Here is a 21,252-nt window from a genome sequence, read left to right as displayed (position 1 = left end):
GGGATCGTGACCGTCTACACTCAGAATCCCTACTACCTGGGCCTTCCCACGATAGCTCCCATCGCGGGAACTCCTCACATTCGAGGTTGTCTGTAGACTCAGACGACTTTTCGTGGAGCGACACTGGTGATTTAGCCGAACAGCTAGAAGACCAGGAGGATCCCGTATCTATAAAACTACGAGAGACTCTTGACGAGATTACTCCTACAGCTTCCTCTAGTAAACACCGCCGTACTGGCTCCAGGAAATCTAACAAATCTCGGCAGTCGACTGAATCGTCCGATCACGGACACAGTACGAAAGAAATAGTAATTCATATACCAACGCCTGTGAATAGAGCTTCCAACGCGCAGCGAATACTAGCTTCCGTCATGTCTGGCGGGAGAAATGGCTCGTCAATCCATGGATTGACGGGTAAGCCGTTACTGTTTGTATACCTAGAGCCTAATGGAAAAGAACTGTTTAGCTGATTTCTAAAAGATATTTTACAAGTATCTTCGTGAGCTTGGGTGTGTTCTTATTTGGTTATGACCAAGGTGTAATGTCTGGTATTATAACGTATGAACGCTGTCTATTCTTATTACATGTTCTCAGTACAAGGTGCTGATTCTGTCCGCAGTGGACCATATTTTAAAGACTACTTTAATCAGCCAACTCGAGCTGAGATCGGGACTATGGTTGCTATTCTAGAAGTTGGAGCTTTCTTCTCTTCTCTTATAGTTGGTCGATTAGGTGATGTTTATGGTCGCCGAAGAGTAATTCTCTGGGGAGCTGTAATTTTTGTCACTGGAGGTGCTTTTCAGACTCTCTCAAATGGCATGGGAATGTTGGTACTGGGCCGTATCATTGCTGGTGTTGGTGTTGGAGCTTTATCAACCATCGTCCCGGTCTACCAATCCGAGATCTCGCCTTCCCATAACCGAGGTCAACTTGCATGCATTGAGTTCACTGGTAATATCATCGGATATGCATCTAGTGTGTGGGTTGACTACGGCTGCACCTACATCGAAAGCAATATGTCATGGCGTCTACCGTTGTCCATGCAATGTATCATGGGCGCTCTTCTCGCAATTGGTTCATTAATCATCTCTGAATCCCCAAGGTAAATTCAACCTGCTAAAATATGGGTAAAATATCAATATCTAACTCTATTACAGGTGGCTTCTTGACAATGATCACGATGAGGAAGGAATGGTCGTATTGGCCAATCTTTATGGAGGTGGAGACGTCCACAACGAACATGCCAGGAACGAATTCCGTGAAATCAAGGAAAACGTTATCATGACACGCCAAGAGGGCGAGCGCTCATATTCAGAGATGTGGTCTCGATACAGGAAGCGTCTCTTGATTGCCATGTCATCCCAAGCATTCGCTCAACTGAACGGTATCAACGTGATCTCATACTATGTACGTCATTTCAAACTATTTTTTATCTCATAATAATCGACCATAAAAGCTAACAATGATAGGCCCCGTTGGTTTTTGAACAAGCTGGTTGGGTTGGTCGCGATGCCATCTTAATGACCGGTATTAATGGTATTGTTTATGTCTTGAGTACCATTCCTCCGTAAGTTCTCTTAGATTAGACACAAACCCAAGAAGTTTGATGCTGATGCTGGTGATAGATGGTATCTTATGGATAAATGGGGTCGTCGCCCGATTCTTTTATCAGGTGCTATTGTTATGTGTCTTTCACTTTCAGCGATATCTTACTTCATCTACATCGACGTGCATTATACACCACGGATGGTTGTTATATTTGTTATCATTTATAACGCATTTTTCGGATACTCATGGGGACCTGTCCCATGGTTGTACCCACCGGAGATCATGCCTTTGAGCATCAGAGCTAAGGGTGCTTCTCTTTCAACGGCGACTAATTGGGCTTTCAACTGGTTGGTTGGTGAAATGACACCCATTCTACAAGATTGGATCAAATGGAGACTCTACCTGGTCCATGCCTTCTTTTGCGCCGTCAGTTTTGTGCTTGGTAAGTATCAAAATCAAATTGTGTGATATTCGTAACTAATGGGCTCTATAGTATGGTTTGTATATCCAGAAACCAAGGGCGTTGCGCTGGAAGACATGGATCAAATCTTCGGAGATCAAACCGTCGTCGCAACACCGGCAACTGCCAGAGACTCACTCCTTCACCCAAGCCGCACTGGAAGCCCAGTGCCCTCACTCGATATCGGCCGCTCAGATGCAAAGCGAACACCCTCACCAGCCTACCGTAGCCGAGGCGGAAGCGGGATCGGCGGATGGATCAAGGGAGTGTTTGGCGGAAAATCCGAAAATGAGACCGGAGGAAATTATAGACGACTTGATGAGGGAGATGACGTTTAGATGGTCGGAGTTTTCCTGCTGGGTTTTCCGTATTCTGCATGTTGTGAGTATTCATGGGAGGTTGCTTTTTGTTAGGACATTGGGGATTTTGCTCCTATGAGCTATTATTTGTGGGCTTTCCGCCGACATGCGGTCATGCTCTTGTATTTTTTTCTTTTCTTTTCGGTAAACTTCGTTTACCTCATATTTTCTTGTTCAGACTGCCCTGCATTTTTGCTTTTTCAGTTGGGTATAGTAAGTATAGAGAAAAATAGAAGAGGGGCAGCGAATGTTGCTCCTGATCGACATCTCTGTTTTTGTAAGAGTTAGGGTGTAGAGTTAGTTTATTATATTTCTTTTGAGCCGGAAGTTGTCGAGTTGCTCTCCCTTTCCCCCTCGGATTGTTCATTGTGTATCAACCAGAACACCGTTTAGCAAGTGTGATCTCATTTCTGCGCACAATGTCTGTAAGACGGACACAGAGTCAAGTTTCAAATGCCATGTATGTTGAAGTATTGAGAATGACGACAGTTATTCAGACGCCCGCGCGCAGGATGCCAAACTCCAGCTAGTTGTTGGTTAATACTGCTGGAACGTTGAGTTAGTACTACTACGCTCGTTTTGTAGAACAGCTTCTAGTCTTGTTCCTAGCCTGTGGTGCGATTCTGCAGTCTGCAGAACGAGGAACGAGTTCACAACAAGAGTCTGGGCACGAGACTAAACAGCTTCCGCCAATCTTGTATCGTGTAGCCAAGCCGGCAGCGGGCCGAGTACGTAAGGGCATTATGTAGAATTAAAGTTTTCGGTAGAGACGTCGCGGCTCCTCCGGCCGACTCCGCTGGGCACCTGCCTAGACTTCCGCCATAGGTGCCATAGGTGTATGGATCTCTCAGCCAGCCCGTGAGCTCCCGCCGCAGCTATTGCAACGACATCGACCACCACCCCCCCACACGACCCGAGACATCGATAACAGCCACCCCACCCCGCCATTCGTTTCCTGTTTGCTTATCGCGAAACATATCCATTCTCTTGAGGGCGAGCTTGCTGCTATGAGTGTGGTGACGGATTTGGTGTTCGCGCTGTTGAGTTTGTAGCCTTTCTGGGAAACGTGTCCGAATGGGATAGATGAAACTGACTGTCGTGGGCGTGGTGGATAGAGCGCGAAGCGGAGGAGCCGGATACTGAGGGTACGGATTCTTAGTGACTGTTGATATTCCCCCCTCAAAGCTTTGCGTTACGGTTGCGGCTGTATTACCGATGAACGGATGGGAGAAGTGCAAATCCAGGGAGAGCTCGTTCACGATGGCTAACGTGTAGAACTTTGCAGAACCTACCGATCCCGGCGAATCGGAAATAATATCATCATGGGCGTTATTTATCCAGGTATCGCTACTGATATTAGCACTGTTCTGCAGTTACTATCTGCAGCTGAAGAAGATACAGGCGGTGCACGAGACTGTGGTGTCGATTTTTGCGGGTATAGTTTTATTTCCTTGTGGTCTTTTTGGAGTCGAGAAAGTATCGTGGGAGCTGCATCTGGAGCTAAGCTAATGCTGTGGGATGGGGTAGGTATGTTCGTGGGGCTGTTAATCAGGGTCACTCCTGGTGACAATATTCAAAACCTTGTCAAATTCGACTACCAGATCTTCTTCAATGTACTTTTACCACCGATTATTCTCAACTCGGGTTATGAGCTGCATCAAGCGAATTTCTTCCGGAATATAGGCTCGATTTTGACGTTTGCGTTTGCTGGGACTTTTATTTCGGCAGTAGTTCTAGGAACCATAGTATTCATCTGGTCTTGGGGACCTCTAGAGACGCTTGATATCTCCTACGTTGAAGCTATTGCAGTTGGCGCGACCCTTTCCGCGACGGACCCTGTTACTATTCTCGCTATATTCAACACATATAAAGTGGATCCGAAGCTTTATACTGTGATTTTCGGAGAGAGTATCTTGAACGATGCAGTTGCTATTGTCATGTTCGAGACTGCCCAACGTTTCCACGGAGCTGGACATGGGCCAGCAAGTGTTGGAAGTCTGTTCAAGGGTATCGGGATTTTCTTCATTGTCTTCACCGTGAGTTTGTTGATTGGAGTGTTTATCGGTATCGGAACGGCTTTATTATTGAAATATACATATATTCGGAGGTTCCCGAAGATTGAGAGTTCATTTATCCTCCTGATAGCATATTCATCGTACCTTTTTTCGAACGGATGTCACATGTCTGGTATGATAGCTCCGAATGGAGGCATTCCACTATTCATGATTCTTTGAAATTATAAAGCTTACTCGTCAATTATTTAGGGATCGTATCACTACTATTTTGCGGTATCACACTCAAACATTACGCTTATTACAACATGTCCCGCCGAACTCAGCTCACCACGAAATACCTCTTCCAAGTTCTCGCTCAGCTTTCCGAGAATTTTATCTTCATTTACCTCGGCCTTTCACTCTTTACTGACACCCAGCTTGTCTTCCGCCCTCTCTTCATCCTCGTTACTACAATCGGTATCTGCGTTGCTCGTTGGGCTGCAGTGTTTCCTCTCTCTAAACTCATCAATTTTGTCATTCGCTCCCGTGCAAGAGCACGCGGACAAACCGCGGCCGATGAACTCCCGCACTCATATCAAGCTATGCTCTTTTGGGCCGGACTTCGTGGAGCTGTCGGTGTAGCCCTCGCTGCCGGTATTACTGGCGAGAACGGGAACCCACTCCGAGCAACCGTCCTTGTCGTCGTCGTGCTCACTGTCATCGTCTTTGGTGGTACCACAGCTCGAATGCTTGAGATTTTAGGCATTCGTACAGGCGTAGTGGAAGAAATAGATTCTGATGATGAGTTTGATATCGAAACCGTTGGCCCCTACTTCAAGTCTCCCCGCGGAGGCATGGGTCCCAATTCTGTTCCCTTGTCCAATGTTGACAGCGGCATCTACGCGTCTGGTCAACGAGGCATCTCCCCAGACACACAAGATACACCGCTTGGTAGGCGCGGCCGACGGGAACCGGAGCTTCTGCGCACGGATTCGAATGATAGCGATGCTGATAGTGATATCGATGATCTGCCGCCTATGATACCGACCACCGTACGCCCCCGTGGGGCATCCATAACTAGAACTGCAAGTGCAAGTGGGAACGGCGAAGGTAGCAGTACTCAGGCGCAAACGCAGACACAGGCTGCGAGCATAGGTATCACGGCTGGAAGCGCATTCAATAGTTTAACAGGTATATTTTCCGGGACTAGCGACGACCAGGCAGAGTGGTTCCGGAAACTGGATGAGGGTTACATCAAGCCTACACTGCTGCTGGACCCGGGGAAGGGTAATGGGGGTGGGAACGGTTATAGGGGCCCAGGGGCTGTTTAAGAGAGAGAAAGAGGGGGGGGGGGGGGGTAAATAGGACATTTGAGGAGTGTAGAAAGGCCATGGCATGTGTGCTTTTCATGTGTGTTTCTGTTAAATATTTAAGGCGCTCTTTCTGTTTTGGAAAAAGTTCCGTTTTTTTTTTTTTTTTTTGGCCTTTCTTTTTGTGTTCATTTTCATTTCTTTTTTTTCATTGGGTCAATGGTTTCTTGTGTATTTTTTGTTGTCTCATTCTGGCCATGGGCATGATAATAGATGACTACCATGAAGTCCTGCTCAACAGTAAACAGTGCTTATTTCCTCTGCACCTCGCTTTGGGTAATAACGCTTGAGTTGTTATGAAAGTGATGATTAAGCCAAGCAACCCAACCTTGTGTCACCAGAAATGATCCGCGCACCCTGTAATAAAACGGCGAGTGCTCGCTCATGATTCCAATATTTATTACCCCGAACTTCTACTATTTTTCTTTTTTCTTTCTCGGTATTTAAACTAAGAACCTAGACCAACTAGCAAACACCTAGTTCTCATAATCCTTCGTCCAATAAATCCTATGATGCTCCCTCCCCCCCACCTCCGTAATCTCCCGCATCACCTCCTCGCCCAACTCAAAATCCACACCCTTAAACTCCTCCTGCCTCTCCGCCCTACTACTCGTCGTAACCACGACCACCCCCATCTCCACCCCCCACCTGATCAGCACCTGAGACTCCGTGCGCCCTTTCTCCTCCGCGATCCTCTTCACCACGCCGTCCAAGGGGCCCCCGGGGAACTTTGTAAGCGGCCCCAGCGGCGAGTAGGCGGCCAGCTGGATGTTGTGCGACTGGCAGAAGCGCAGGAGGGGCGCATCGAAGCAGTAGGGGTTGAGCTCGACTTGGTTGTAGGAGGGGGGGATGGTGGCGTGTGTGAGGAGAGAGGTGAGTTGGGGGACGGTGAAGTTGGAGACGCCGATGGAGCGGGCTTTGCCGGATTTTTGGAGGGTTTCGAAGCGGGCCCAGATTTGTGGGATGGTGAGGGGGTGCGTGGGGGGGAGGAAGGGCGCGTGGATTAGGAAGCTGGGAGGGGGGGTTAGTAGGGTGTATGCGGATGTGCGGGGAGTGGGGTGCGGGCGGGGAGTGGGGTGCGGGCGCGGAGGGGGGGGGGGGGGGAGGCTTACAGGTCTACATAGTCGGTTTGGAGCTTGCGGAGGGTCTCGTTCAGGCCTTTTTCGGGGTCGTCGAGGGTTTTGAGAGACTGGTTTTATACATAGTTAGCTTCCGACTCTATACCATACATCCCAATTGCAACTGCAAGTATAATAATAAACTACTAGCTAATACTGCTTATAAACTATACATACCTTCGCAACGATAAACAGCTCCTCCCTCGGGATCCCACTCTCATTGATCGCAACGCCCACCTCGGGTTCAGTGCCATACACCTCCGCGCAGTCGAGGTGGCGGTACCCCAGCGCGAGCGCGGACTTGATGGAGTCGATCAGCACGCGGTTGAGCGGCTCAGACTCGGACTTGTACCAGGCGGTGCCGGTGCCGAAGCCGAGGGCGGGGATGGGCGCGCCGGTGGGGAGGTGGAAGGTGGGGATTTGGGTGGTCATTGTTTGGCTATTGGGTTGTGGTTGTGGCTGTGGTTGTGGTTGTGGTGGGGGAGGTGGGGGGAGGTGGGAGGTGATATTAGGAAGTGAGTGATATAGCATGAAGGGGTGCTGATGTGGGGTTGATAAAGCTGGCCCGGGGGAGACAGAGATCTTCAATTCATTACAAATTGGCTATGATGTAAGGAGTGGGGTTAACTACGGGGAAAGGCCTTAACTACGGGCCGAGAAGCTAGCCGGTTTCGCTTGCTTTGCTTTGCGAAGCTTATTTGAGTCTTTGTCGTCCTTCTTTCTGCTTCATGAGCTACATGTATCTATCAGTCATGCAGGGCACAGACACGAGAATTATTATCTGATCTAGCTAGACAACCGGCTACTCACGGCTCTCGAAGCTGCTTAGCAACAGCTTTGTTATCTGATTTCGTGATTGTGGCAGACCGGGCATCGGGCCGGACACGCGCTTGTCAGAACTTATGAATCAGTGGGCGTCTCTGCGGGCATAAACTGTGGTTGCAGCTAGTACTGTAGGTTGAGGTGGTGGAGAGAGAGTTTGGTTTGGTTGACTGAGTCTGCGTAACAACAACCAAACCAAACCAGGCCAACCACTTGCTAGCCGAGTGAGAGCCGGATACGCCACTACTGAGTACATACAGTATTCGGTAGAATTATTGCGAAAGTCAGAACTAAAAGGGTGGGTTTCTTGGCCCGTGCTCACTGCAAAAATTCCTTTGAGGGCCAATGGGACTATCGGGTCACGGAAAACCCACTTTCGCATTAATTCTACCACAATCTGTACATGTAGGTACTCTAGAGAGAGTACTGGGAATGCGATGTGAGGAATGTAGATTTGCATCGCATCGATTGCGATCCATCAGCCTGATTCCTTGGTTCGCCAGATATGCCGAAGTAAAAATACCTATATGATGTATCTTAAAGGTTTGGTGATTACTGTGCTTGTCTATCCAGTTACACATAGTAGACATGTACATACATGCTCAGTTTACCTCTCTACTCTACTCGCTCCGGATTCGCAATGCTGTGGCGCATATTACCGCTTACATAGATGACAAATCGGGGTAAAAAAGAATTAATGAGACAACTTGTAGCATAGCATACATATAGTTTCTAGCTACTTCATCGTCATCATCAGAACCTCATCGGTTCATCGCTAGTCCAAGTTATTCACGTTTGCATAAATTTGTTGAGAATTAAGGATCACTACCTGAATACGAAGAACAGCCAACAACGCCTGTAACATGTACGTACTTAATACGTGCACCTTCATCGTGGTGAGGTCTGGTTGTGATGTACTAGGGTGTTGAGGGTAAGTGATCAGAATCTGATAAGTGAATGTTGCGGTGAATACGTGTATTTGTCTTATCAGATTCTGATCACTTTTCGCTACACCCGGTACATGTAGTGTAAAGAGTACCTATGTGTTTTCTCCTAGTCTGGATCACAATCGATCTCCTACCTACATAATTACAGCGACGTTCATGACTCACCTGAATGTTTGGTCGACAGTTGTTTTGTTATACCCAAAAACATGTAGCTCTCATCCTTCTTAATGCTACAGCCGCAGAAGTTAATGCAAACAATGTTTTCCAGCTGCATAGTATTCACCTGAGTGTGATGGGTTATTCTAGACTCGAGTCTATTCTTGAAAATATATTATGATTATTATACATGCACATGTAGTTATGGGAAATTCTCGTTGCGATATATTGGGGCCTTGCCATCTTCAGCCTTGTGATATTCCAAACAGTATATGCAATTGCGCGCCCTAAGAGATCTAATAATGTGATACTGTTTGGCACGTGACTGGTCCACGAAGAGACGCTACGTAGAGTATCTAGATCCCCGAGGCCAACACGCAATAGTCTCCCTCTCATCGTCAAGTTGGTGTCCGCTCTATAATATTAATACAAAGTATCGTTCATTCGTCACGAAACCAGTCTCCTTGCATGATCATCTTCAAATTCACAGATGATGATTTCCTGATGTGGTGAATATCACTATCAAGCACTTCTCCATTGGTCGTATTTGGAAACGCGAGTAGAGTACCGCAAAAACTCGAAGAATTTGCTAGCTCCGTGAGATCAAAATTACTTCTATGGGAAACATCTGACGTAGATCGATGCCATCCAACCAATCACTCGAGAGATAATCCCTGGACGGAGCTAGCGAATTTCTCGAGGTTTTGCGGTAGAGGTGGTGATGGGATGATGACTTAGGTAGGTCTAAGCGAGGAGGATAAATTGGGAGGAAAGGAATAAACTTTACAATTCGATTCTTCTACATCTAAATTCTCCTCAAAACTTTCGCAACGAATTTTCTCAATACTGCGGTACTCCACTAAGAAATTTTGCACCGCCAGCCGATATTTGCAGTTAGCTTCTACAATTTGTATGGTGAGCCACCAATCGCTGAATGTCGTGAAAACGAACGAAGAGATACATAGTAGCAATCTCAAAGCACGGACCAGCACTAAAAAAATCTCTTATGTCGCAGCCCTGCTTTTCTTTTTGAGCCTCCCACTGTTTCAACCCTCACCACCACCGCACTTCATCCAACCACTGGCGCTGCTTCCCACAATTCAATCCTCAAACGAACAACACACCTTACCTCACCCCTAGAAACTCAACCCCACAGCAAACAGCAATGGTCCGCAAACTCAAGCACCACGAACAAAAGTATTTCACCACCTCACCTCGCTGCATCTCCCTTCCTGTTGCCCCCAGTTCCCCCCCGCTCCACCCCTTGCCTTCGCTATACCATCATCGCTAACAATAAACTCCCCTTGCTCCAAGGCTCCTCCGAAAGGTAGATTTCCTCGAATGGAAATCAGACAAGGGCCACCGCGACCATGATGTTATGCGTCGCTACCACATCCAAGATCCTGCCACCTACGCGAAGTACAACAAGATTTGTGGGTCCATCCGCCATCTCGCGCACCGTCTTGCGCTGTTGGAGCCCTCCGACCCGGTGCGCCGCAAGCACGAGGACTTGCTCCTAGCCAAGCTCCATTCCATGGGCATCCTCGCGCAAAAGACAAAGATGTCCGATGTGGAGAACAAGGTCACTGTGTCGGCATTCTGCCGGAGAAGGCTGCCGGTCGTCTTGACGAGGCTAAAGATGTGTGAGACCATATCGGCGGTATGTGATAGATTTTTTCTCATTCCTTTCCCTCGTTGTTCCGAATAACCCATGTCGTGGCTTGATCGGTAACTTGAAACCGAAACACTCAGGCTTAGCTTAGCTGGCTTAGCTGCAGTGTGGCGTTGTGGCCCGTCACCGGTGGAGAGACGTTGTGAGGCCCGTTAACTAACGCCAGGTGGATAATGTAGGCTGTCAAGTTCATTGAACAGGGTCATGTCCGAGTCGGGCCAGAGGTCGTTACGGATCCCGCGTACCTCGTAACAAGGTAAGAGAGGAATTCACTCCAGGGGTGTTGTTGGAGGGGCCGCGCAAGTTCAGATTATTAACCGCCCTCCAATGATGATAGAAACATGGAAGACTTCATCACGTGGGTCGATTCGTCCAAGATTAAGCGAAACATCATGAAATACCGCGACGAGGTCGACGATTTCGACCTCCTATGAGCGGGTACTTTGTTTCTGTTTTTATTTGTAATTTTGCGGCAATTGTTTTTTTAGGTTAGGGCGTGCAGCGGAAATGATTGGAAGTGAGGGAAAAAAAGTTAGGGCTATCTGTATCATATCCTTGGAGTTCGGCTTGGAAAAATGGAGAGAAGAAGAATTCGAAGAGAATTAATGAAAGTATAACGTAACGTCTCTTGAACTCGTCTTCTCATCTCATTCTGAAAGGTTCAAGAGCAAGTTAATTGAGTTTACACTAGATCAGCTGTTAGGTGGTGTTTATAGGAATCAGACCACGTGCAGTTTTTTCCTCTTTCCAGCCAGCTGTCTCCTGATCCTGATCGTCTTTTTAATCAAACCTCCGTGTCTATCGTTGTCCTCTCAGTCAATCAATCAAGAGGGATTTTAGTCAAATCAATGACAGTCATGTATCATTGAACCCCCATCACATGGCTTTGTTTCAATTCAATTGTCTGCGGGCCCATACAGAACCACGTTGATATGTAAGACGCACCGAGATCTGCTCGCTCTTGGGCCTCCAGTTGGTCAATGGCTCTCTGGGCATCACTCGACGATCCTTCTATACAGATGATCTGCTCTCACTATGACCCTTATTAATCACCTCACCATTCTGAAGAATATACACCGAATTCCAATCAACCAGCTCTACGCACTTTGTGCATATAGGGCGCCTCAGTCAATCAGAGGAGTGCATGCAGTGCACATACAAACAGACTGTTTAGGAATATCAAACATGTCCCTTCTACCCTCACGAAAGTCTTTAATTTATTTGCAAGGCTGATTGGGAATATTTCTCGTATTTGAGAGAGAGCCCCGGGATACTACTGCAAATTAAAAAAGAAAAAAAAGGCAAAATTTCCCGTTCTACAGGGCCTCAATTGTTGTTTCCAGCCACTCAGCACAGCACGATCGAATAATTACGAGTGATCAGTATGAATTATAATAATACAAGTCGGTACTTATAGATACTTTTCCCTGACGGGGCGCCCAATAACGACTCGTCCGAATGTTTGCTTTCTTCGAGTGGGTCACTGCAGGATCGGATATCTATCCGAGGGTTAATATCTATCTATCCGTGGCTCGAAGGCATCAGCCCAAGATTGCATCCCGAGATCGACCGCTGCCCTACGATCCTGTCACTTTCGAGTCGAATAATTAGGAACCGGTCCTTTGATCCCTTATTCCCACCAGTATCATCAGATTCTACGTACATATGCTCCTTGATCCCTTCTACTACTCACATTCATCCTTCCCGCTCCCGTCTCTCCTTCGTACCTAGCATTCGAGTCATTTCCACCAACACTCATCGCCTCGTTCAATTCGACTGGTCTGATATATGGACTACTGCCCCTGCAAATATAATGTCTTTGGAAGGAGGGCCGAAGTCTGGATCGCCGCCACCAGTCAAGACCTTTATCATTGGGTATTCAGGCCTCGGTAAACCACTAAACCTGGGAATAAGCTTCCCGCTGGTTCAGCTTCAGCTCCTGCCGAAAGTCATAAATCCTGGTTGAAGCTCTCAAGCAAGAAGGCCAGGCACATTAAGAGCCCTGCCAGGGTCAGCAAACCGTCAGACAGGGCTTGCGAATCCCATCCCCTCATCCCCTTGACTGCTTACAGTTCAGCGCATCTGTGCAGCAGGCCTTGACGCCTTCCCCAGCATCTCCGCCAATATGTGTTCCCCAGTCCCATCCCAGGGGCTCTTCTGGATCCCCTCGCCTCCTAATTTCTCCATACGTCCCTGGCATTCCTGCATGTGCCCTGCCCTAAAAGAACAAGCATATCGTTCAATCACTCGTCGTCTTTTAGGGAAATAAACTCCCGGACTAAACACAGGGCGCCACACGGCGGCTCTAGAACACCCCATTACCTGCCACTAAGTAGCAATCATTGCTCCCGGTGCCAGATGACCTCTGTGCAGTTGCGACAGGCTAGCGATGTCCCAACCGCTCGCTACCAACCGCTACCTTAACTGAGTGAGCATTTACCGAGTGGGCCATCACATCACATCCCAGACAGAAGCTTTATGGCTCCCTACGTACGCTTCGAGTGGCCTGGGCTTCGATGCTCTTCATTTCTCTTTTAGTGATTTTTTTTCTTCATCTTCTTCGGGAACGGGAGAGGCGCATGCTTCCTGGGCAGGGCCGGGCTGGGATAGATGACGGCATTGAGGTTGTGGAGGGTTGATTCCTTATATCATCTATAATTGTACCTGTACCACTGAAAAGTGAATGATCGCGTCATTGACCCCCCCCCCCCCCCCTTTTTTCCCCCGGCCCTAAAATAATGGCCAGGGACCTGGGGGGAATCATAATCTAAGATCGATCGAATAGAGGCGTGATTTTTTTATTTATTTTGATTGACAGGTAAGGGTTATGGGGTTCCCTGTCAATTTCCACGAATCTAGACGTCCTTCTATCCCGTCCATAGCACCTTCCGTGCAGTTTTCTTATTTACTTTTTTTCATTCACGCCCTTTTCTTTTTTTGTTTTTATTTTTTCCTAGACTGGGATTTCCAAGATCTCTTCAATTGGCAGTCTGAGACTGTTTTGTTTCTAATGCCCTCTCCGGCGGCGTCGTGTGATCGAAGAGCCCTCCTTCTGCTCGGGAAAAAAGGATGCAGCAAAATACTGCAATCGTACATCATTGACCCGTTCTCACCCGTCAGTGAAAATCATCCTCCGTATGTAATGCACCTCCAAACATAATATGTACATGATGTAGTAACACAAACAGAAATTTTTGCCTTTCCTTTTCGTGCCCCGCTTTACATACCTTTTTCAACCACCAAGCCATTGATTGATTGATTGATCGACAACTAGCAGCAGCTGCTGCTGCTAGTTGTTATCGTAGTACTGCGTGCGCAGGGAAGAAAGAAAAAATAAAAAAAATAAAAAAGAGATGGAAAGAACAAAATAAAATTTTAAGAAAATGATTATCTATCGACAACGCTTGCAATAACCTATCCAAGCCTGAGGAGTGTTCAGAACGCAAGTACTGGGCCCATGGTAAATGCTGTAATACCTATTCCCCATGCCCAGGCTAGTAATAGTTCTTGTAAATAATTGCGCCCCATCTCTTGCACCCCCCAACCTAGTCTCAGTCTCACGTTACTCTATCCCCCCGGGAGAGCTAGCTCGAGTGCTAGTTTATTTACTAGGAGCCCTATTTGGGATTGTAATACTTGCCCTAGGTATGCTGCCCTGATTCTCCACTGTGTTGAATGCAGGCAGGTCTTTGAGGGCTGAGCATGAGCAGCAAGCAGCTTTTTTCATGCAATATTCCTATTATTATTGCATACACGGCTGGGCTCAAAGGGGAAGGGATCTGTCCCTGCAAATGATGAAATGTGGTACAAGAGTAGTGAAATGATAGCAAACGGTAAAATAGCAACTACTGCGGTACTGTATCGACTGTATGTACCAGCTTTTGAGGAGGGGGAAAAAAACGTTAGATGGCAGGGACTCACTTCATGTCTTTTGGGACGCTTGTAACACCTAAATCCGGTCCGATCCCCCAAGGTTTAACACACCGGTAGGTAGAAGAAAGACTAGACCTGCATAATTTCAAGCGATACCAGTGAAAGTCAGGAAATCGCAAGCAGTTGTTGCTTCTACTTGTAGAAAAAGAAGCTACTCTACTATTTTTCCATGGATCGTCACGCAAGCGGCGCTGAATAGCTAAATGGTATCTTCCTTGATTCCACGACATGCCCTCCTCAGATCTCCTCCAGATCACCAAGGTCATCAACAGCCGGGAAATCACCAATTTCAACACGGTCTGGTCTCACGAAAGAGCCGTGTTTTGGTGGGCACTTGAAGTAGTACTCTCCATTGACAGAGCCATCGTTTTTACCTGTTCAAGAAGCAAAACCCAACAAAAGGGTGGATTACCGGTTAGCCAAGGTGAAGGTGGCTACAAGTGCCGGCCTCCTATGCAGGAGAAACACGACCACACGGGGGATTAATTCGGGGGCTAAATACCCGTTGGTTCATCGGCCTCCACACCCACCCAAACTCCGCCATTAGGGATCTCCTTAACCTCTCCGACATACCTAACGGTACCTCGGCGGTCCAAATCCGCGCCACCCACCCGGCATCGCGCACCCACGACGATCTTTTTTGCCTCAACTTCTTCGTACTGACGATTCAGCTCCTGCTGTTCCTTCTCATCCTTGTTGGGGTCGAATCGACCAAGCTTATTTCTTCGCTTCCATGCCAGAACGGAATCCTGGAGTTTGTCGTACTCCTCCACCGGCATTACGTATTTCTCGACTGCAGAAAGGTCCTGAAAGTTGGGACGAGCAGATAGCGGGCGTGTATCGGCAACCTATTCAAACATGGGGCATGATTAATCAGAGACACTGTGTCAGAATTGAGATTGGGGGGGGGGTAGAGTATGAGTTTTTGTTTTCTTTTTCCGCCAGGCAACACAAAACTCAGGATGACAAAGGCTTGGCAAACTACGTAGGACTGCTGCGGGAGGGCGTATCAAAAAATAAAGAGAAAATGGGGCAAATAAAAAAGTACAAGCATAAAATGTTTTTTTTTTAAAGAGTAAAGCAGTATATCGAATAGAAGATTGTGTGCTAACGGAGAGAAAAGGAAAAAGAAAAAAACGCCGATAATGGGAAAGAGTTGACGGAAGCAAGCAGAAGGACCCAGGCATAGAAAAATAGATATCAAAAATAGAGGTCGACAGCTGTCGAGAGGGGGGGGGGGGATGTCATACGTGTAATTCAACGTAAGGCTGAAGAGGAAAGCTGGCAATTTGCGTAGTCTCCTCATCGTGGCTCGAGATGGGAATAGGCTGAGGTGCATGCGGTAGACGCAGTGTGAGTTGCTGCGAAGATGGTGGGATTCCCGTAACTGTCTCCAGCTTTGCTTTCAGGATTGAGATGGTCCATGAAGGTGTGATACGGCGTTCAGCAGCAGCATTATCAGATACGACTCTCACTGGAACGTCCGCGGCTGTTACAAAGCTCATTGCTGCTGTTTCGATGATGGCAAAGCTGATGTCTGCTGTCCTTGGGTTTTGTGGGTGTGTACTGAACTGTATTCTGGCTGGTGGTCCTGATGCGTTGCCGATGCTAGTGTTGATGGCCCCGTTTGCTTTGCTCGCTAGCCTGGTTGCTGTTTATGCGTTGTGGTTATTCGTGAGTATGTTCCTCCGCTATAGTTCGTGGTGTTGAACTGCCAATATAACAGGCACAGAGAGTGCTTTGCTTGACAGGACTGAGTGGGGTAAACGATCCGTTACTGGATGGGTACTTGAGGACAACGTTACTAATGATGCATCCTCACGTTGATTGATGGGCTCCACAAGCCCCTTACTACAATTAAACATTTATGTATTTCAGTAATACAAATAATGTATACATCTAATGTATCTCCAAACGTGTTTCTACACAGTGTAATGTGTATACTACATGTATTCTCTACGGAGAGTCACGTAATGATTTACCAGAAACTTTCAACGTGGATGAGATTGAGCACTGGTTTGATTCCACCTACTATACTACCTACACACTTAGTTATTTTCCCACGCACAAATTCATTAAGTGACACAACTCATATTCATGCAAGAAGCCCCTTCGCTGAGAAGGTGGAGGATGCCATAGTAGAGTAACTGCGACGGAGAGAGCCAAGTCGGATATCTGTTGACAGATTCCGATATATGGCTGCTGTGACACTACCTTCTGTTTCGCTTGTACATATGTATCAGATCCTGGTGTATCGGTGGGACATCTGTACCCCGGTCCAAGCCTACCGAATGGTAGGTTTCGAGCCGCAGAGCATACTCTTCTTGCAGATCGCTAGGTTGAGTATGTTGATCTCAGATGAAATCACAGAAAAGCAGCAAAAAAGAGAGAAATAAACGCAAGTATGATAATGAGAAAAGAAGAAGAAGGAGGCGGGTACTCAAATCATTAATGAATGCACATGGGACGGCCGGGAAACATCGAAACGTGCTCCATGTATGCACTCCAGTACAGTACCAATTAGATTAATAGTATACACCCCTACGACAATGTATGCCACACCTAGGAAAAGAAAAAGAAATGCTTTCGTCCGATAATGAGCACACATATTTTACAAACATAACCCGACGTCACACGTGCCCAAGAAGCCTTTTTCGTTTGCAGCATGACAAGGAAATAGAGTGGACCCTTGGTAAATACACATGGTGCTGCTTCTCCAAGGTAACGGCCCGATATGATGGGTGGTCTCCCACCGTTTTGGATCCATATATCTGAAAACTTCCAGAAGCCTCCAGTTAAGGAGTCCAGAATTCCTTTACCTGGTTCTTCCCTGCAGGGCCTAGGCTGATAAATTAAACACATCACACATGTTAATTATAATACATGAATACATGTACATGTATATACAGTACGTATATGTAGGTATGTAGGTACCTGGTAAGAACCACAACTCATTGATCAGCTTTTCCCATCAAACAGAACGAAAAAAGTAAAATACCAGCTACGAAGTATTGGTCTAAATACAGCTGTGGATGTAGTTCTAACAGTTTAGAACGTTATACCAGATCAAGGATGTGTTCGATTGATCACAGCTGTGCTGTGCCACCTACTAATGGGTATTCTCTGGTGACTGTCACACCTTACCTGCGTATGTAGCACCAGTTGGGCCATTAACAAGTACGTGCACGGGCCAAACGAGCCCCCTAGAGGGAAGCACAATTGCGTACGAGTCTAGCCACTTCAAGTGTACGCATTGTCCTTCGGTTCATCGCATCTTTTTGGAAAGCCCTACAGTCTTTCTAGATAGAGTTACACCTCAATGGTTCACTTAGAAATGAAACGCCCCACCCAAACTAGTATTTTCCCAGGATCAGAAGTATAGGCTGTATGATTTTATTATGTACAGTACAGTGATAGTAACTAGTCTGATCTTCAAGACACACTAGAAGTTTAAGGGAAGCTCTTCTAGGCTTAATTTACAACAATACAGCATCCATGTATACAGGTTCCTACAGTAGCGATTTTTATACCTACATGTACTCATGGGAAACCCCTTGTAATATACGTCAGTCAAGCTCTCAATCAACGCCCCTGAGACCTACACGCAATTCGTCTATCATGTACATGTATTGGTGCTAGACAAATTTCCAACCTGAGTGCAGTTTAATAAATTTCAAGTGGCCAAAAGCTCCCCCAAAGAGAATTAACGAGACAACGCCCCCTGGCCTTGACTCGTCAACACACGATAATTAGTCCTGACAAAAGGCTCATATTGAAGAGAGGAGACATCATCCACCAAAAGAATGTGATTCATTGATCTCCCGCACGTATATCGAGTGTTCCAAGGTATCGTAGAAATGAATATCTTGTTCCCGTATCTATATCCAACCCTGTCACAGACTGTTGAATTGATTCCAAAATATCCAACGAGGTAACCCATATTTGCCTGACACCAATAGAATAGAGGGAAAGGGTTTAAAATGCCCCACGCCACCCTCAGCTTGAGCTAGACTTATCCCGCCCACATCCATTCCTTCATAAGTCACCGTGCAGGAAGCGCATCTGCTCTCACCTCATCACCTCCATCTTCCTACACCTCCTTCATTTGTGCTCATCTGAGTGAGAATAACACCATAATCCCCCACACTAGATTTTCTCGACGTCATAAACCGACAAACATTTCCCATCCAACCCGGGTAACACCGTCCCGCTGGCTTCCATCTCATACCTCCTCGCTCCGATGCCGCCCAAGCAGAAAGAGCCTCCAAAACAGAAGGAGCCTATCCACCTTCCTCAAACTTTATCGCAACCACCTCCATCCCCCTCAGCAAAGCGCCCTTTACCCGAAAATTCAACAGCCTCGCCTGCCAAACGCCAAAGCAAGTGGAGTCCCGATGAAGATGCAATTATCATCAATCTTCGAGGGAGTGGCCTGAAGTGGGAAGACATTTCAAAAAAATTGCCTGGAAGGTCTGCAATTTCGTGTCGTCTTCATTATCAGAACTACTTGGAACGCCGATCTGAGTGGGACGAGGAGAGAAAAGACCGGCTGGCTCGTCTGTATGAAAGGTAAATTTCACCCAGTTCAAACCCAGGGATCGGCCAAGGTTCATCGGGGATTTAATCTCGGAATGCCTTTCCGTGGTGCGACGTGAGCGACTTTAAAACAACCCGCTGACAATGGGTTTTGTGAGAAATAGATTTAAACAAGAGATGTGGAGCCAGGTTGCGAAGGAAATGAATATCCCCTGGCGAGCAGCTGAAAGTATGCACTGGCAGTTAGGCGAAAAGGAAATGGCTAGGCGTGCTGGTGTTGTACCATTCTCCCAAAGTTCAGTTGCACTCGATGTCCCCCCGAAAAAAGCTAGTCCGCGCCGAAGTCCAACCCCCGAGGGGCCGGATGAAAGATCATCTTCGGGACCTTCTGCGCCTCCAGTGGAAGCCGGTCCCATTTTAGGAAAAGAAGATACTACCAAGTAGATCGACAACCAAACTCTCCGGACCAGATACTAGTCCATGAGGTAAGCTTTTTCTATAGACAAATTTGTGCGGTATGATAGACCGTTTGTACTCTATGATTTTCTTTCTCTTTTTCTTTTCCTTTTTCTTTATATCATTTATATACGGGCTTCGCCCAACTAGGGAAACGGCGGCAACGGATTGTAAGAGCGAAAATGTGTTCGGTTCTGTTTGTATTTGATTGTATTTTTTCTCCTGTATTTTGCTGTTTTCCCGAATGCCTGTTAAGTTTAGATGTTTGTGACTACTTTAGCTTCGTTTGCTAGGCCTCGGGTTTGCATTGCATATAGTAAACGGATACATTATATCATTAGAATAATGGGACAAGGATTATACACCTACAATAAGAATATCCCGGGACGTCAAATTCGGCTGTGGTGATCGGGAGTGATTCCGGCCCAAATTTAGACATGGTTGATAGGGCTACAGTAATAAACAAGTTTCAAACATGATCTGTGGTGTAGAACGCATTGACGGCGAGTGAGACGGGTCGTTCTGTTGTGATTCCAAACCAGATGCCTGATACGCAGGCATCCCACTTGGTTATCACTCACTGGATGTATGCTGCAGGCCGTTGCTCTGCAAACACCCCCATTCTGTGATGACTGGTTCAAGACAATGTCTTTCCAAACCCCGTCCAGCCAAAGTGCAAAGGTGAGCAATATCTTTGATTCTCATCCACACACACACATATACATCCCGTTTACCTGTGCGGAGGGGCACAGATAGCCCACCAATTATCCTTCTCATAACCAGATTCCAGTACTATGCCTCCAGCAGCCACTATATCTTGCACCAACTCCCCTTCCTTATAGAGATGGTAGTATCTTTGGTACGTGACTACTTTGTCATCCTTGCTCAGCTTACCGCTCCCACCTTTCACACCTGAATAACCCTCGGACGTTTGCCATGGGACCATGACATCCTGTGGATCACCTTCTTTCCAGCCTCTCTTTGAATTCGGCTGCTCCAAGGCCCAGACATAGATAAGCGCTTTCCCGCCATTAGTCTCGCCATTGGCAGATGGCTTTAGCGTAGCAAGGATGCTTCGTATTGAAGCGACTCTTCGCGCTGTGGTCGAAAAATGGTGAATAACAGCGATGCTAATTGCAAAGTCAAATCGGGAGTCTGGGTGGGGCAGCTCTAAAGTATCTGCTATAAAGGAATCCTGGGTTTTTAGGTCGTGGGCTATTCGTACAAGGGCAGTTGACCTACACGTAACAATCAATTTATGCAAATTTGTACAATTGAAAAAAAAAAAAAAAATGAACCCCAAATGAATTGAACCCGTGACTGACCTGTCTGACCCGATCATGAATACATTCTCATTGACTGTTAGATACTTTCCGTTGCCGCACCCTAAATCTAATCCTATCGAGCCAATAGGAAGGCCCTTTAGAAAACCTTCAACTATTGGCCATGGCTAAAGTATATTCAGTCAGTAAAGCCTCATTAAGAGTCCAGTCCGTATTGGTCGAGAATACGTAATTGATAGTAAAGAATATGTACCTTAAAACGTGTTGCAGAGAAATGGGAGGCGATGAGTTCATAGACACGATGCACGTGTTCAGCCTCGTAATTTTGGGGATTGTTGATATCCATCCGGTAGAGATGCGTCTTGTGGCGTGGTGGTTATTCGGTATCTCGAATCTTGGGGGATGGTTCCGAGGTTGCTTCGTGGGGGACACAAGTCGATCATTCGGTTACTACGCTCTGGTTGGGGGAGTCGAGTTTGGTGTGGGCCCTGGTTGGCTCCCCGCAGTCTTGGCATAGATTGGCGACATGTTACCCTGACCAACCCTTCTCGCGAATCTTGGTGCGGATCATTGGTTAACCTGCACTAGGCTTAAGCTC

At 46.9% G+C, this 21,252-nt stretch overlaps 7 protein-coding genes across 7 annotated transcripts; 4 read left to right on the top strand and 3 right to left on the bottom strand.

The window, feature by feature from the left end:
• Positions 1-371: 371 nt before the first annotated feature.
• H6S33_011288 (uncharacterized protein) lies at positions 372-2,346 on the top strand (the record flags this gene model as incomplete). The annotated part of the gene is made up of 7 exons (XM_044842633.1): positions 372-427; positions 481-558; positions 620-1,102; positions 1,158-1,407; positions 1,470-1,567; positions 1,626-1,990; positions 2,042-2,346. The coding sequence occupies 7 exons, from the start codon at positions 372-374 to the stop codon at positions 2,344-2,346; spliced, it is 1,635 nt and encodes a 544-aa protein (XP_044696056.1).
• Positions 2,347-3,374: 1,028 nt separating this feature from the next.
• Positions 3,375-5,692, top strand: H6S33_011287 (uncharacterized protein; the record flags this gene model as incomplete). Its single annotated transcript, XM_044842632.1, has 5 exons — positions 3,375-3,411; positions 3,483-3,512; positions 3,653-3,802; positions 3,895-4,407; positions 4,632-5,692. 5 exons carry the CDS (start codon positions 3,375-3,377, stop codon positions 5,690-5,692), a joined length of 1,791 nt encoding a protein of 596 aa, XP_044696055.1.
• A 515-nt stretch (positions 5,693-6,207) lies between these two features.
• On the bottom strand, positions 6,208-7,281 carry H6S33_011286 (uncharacterized protein; the record flags this gene model as incomplete). The annotated part of the gene is made up of 3 exons (XM_044842631.1): positions 6,208-6,742; positions 6,844-6,920; positions 7,027-7,281. 3 exons carry the CDS (start codon positions 7,279-7,281, stop codon positions 6,208-6,210), a joined length of 867 nt encoding a protein of 288 aa, XP_044696054.1.
• Positions 7,282-9,939: 2,658 nt separating this feature from the next.
• H6S33_011285 (uncharacterized protein) lies at positions 9,940-10,880 on the top strand (the record flags this gene model as incomplete). The annotated part of the gene is made up of 4 exons (XM_044842630.1): positions 9,940-9,971; positions 10,089-10,434; positions 10,626-10,702; positions 10,784-10,880. The coding sequence occupies 4 exons, from the start codon at positions 9,940-9,942 to the stop codon at positions 10,878-10,880; spliced, it is 552 nt and encodes a 183-aa protein (XP_044696053.1).
• A 3,736-nt stretch (positions 10,881-14,616) lies between these two features.
• On the bottom strand, positions 14,617-15,884 carry H6S33_011284 (uncharacterized protein; the record flags this gene model as incomplete). Its single annotated transcript, XM_044842629.1, has 3 exons — positions 14,617-14,753; positions 14,882-15,227; positions 15,630-15,884. 3 exons carry the CDS (start codon positions 15,882-15,884, stop codon positions 14,617-14,619), a joined length of 738 nt encoding a protein of 245 aa, XP_044696052.1.
• A 2,735-nt stretch (positions 15,885-18,619) lies between these two features.
• On the top strand, positions 18,620-19,359 carry H6S33_011283 (uncharacterized protein; the record flags this gene model as incomplete). The annotated part of the gene is made up of 2 exons (XM_044842628.1): positions 18,620-18,948; positions 19,080-19,359. The coding sequence occupies 2 exons, from the start codon at positions 18,620-18,622 to the stop codon at positions 19,357-19,359; spliced, it is 609 nt and encodes a 202-aa protein (XP_044696051.1).
• A 742-nt stretch (positions 19,360-20,101) lies between these two features.
• H6S33_011282 (uncharacterized protein) lies at positions 20,102-21,000 on the bottom strand (the record flags this gene model as incomplete). The annotated part of the gene is made up of 3 exons (XM_044842627.1): positions 20,102-20,609; positions 20,697-20,821; positions 20,908-21,000. 3 exons carry the CDS (start codon positions 20,998-21,000, stop codon positions 20,102-20,104), a joined length of 726 nt encoding a protein of 241 aa, XP_044696050.1.
• Between the last annotated feature and the right edge of the window lie 252 nt (positions 21,001-21,252).

The sequence above is a fragment of the Morchella sextelata genome, assembly GCF_020137385.1.
Source record: "Morchella sextelata strain SCLS chromosome Unknown scls_6, whole genome shotgun sequence".
NCBI lineage: Eukaryota > Fungi > Ascomycota > Pezizomycetes > Pezizales > Morchellaceae > Morchella > Morchella sextelata.
Note: the sequence above shows the minus strand (reverse complement) of the source record. Positions and strands in the feature narration are given on the sequence as shown.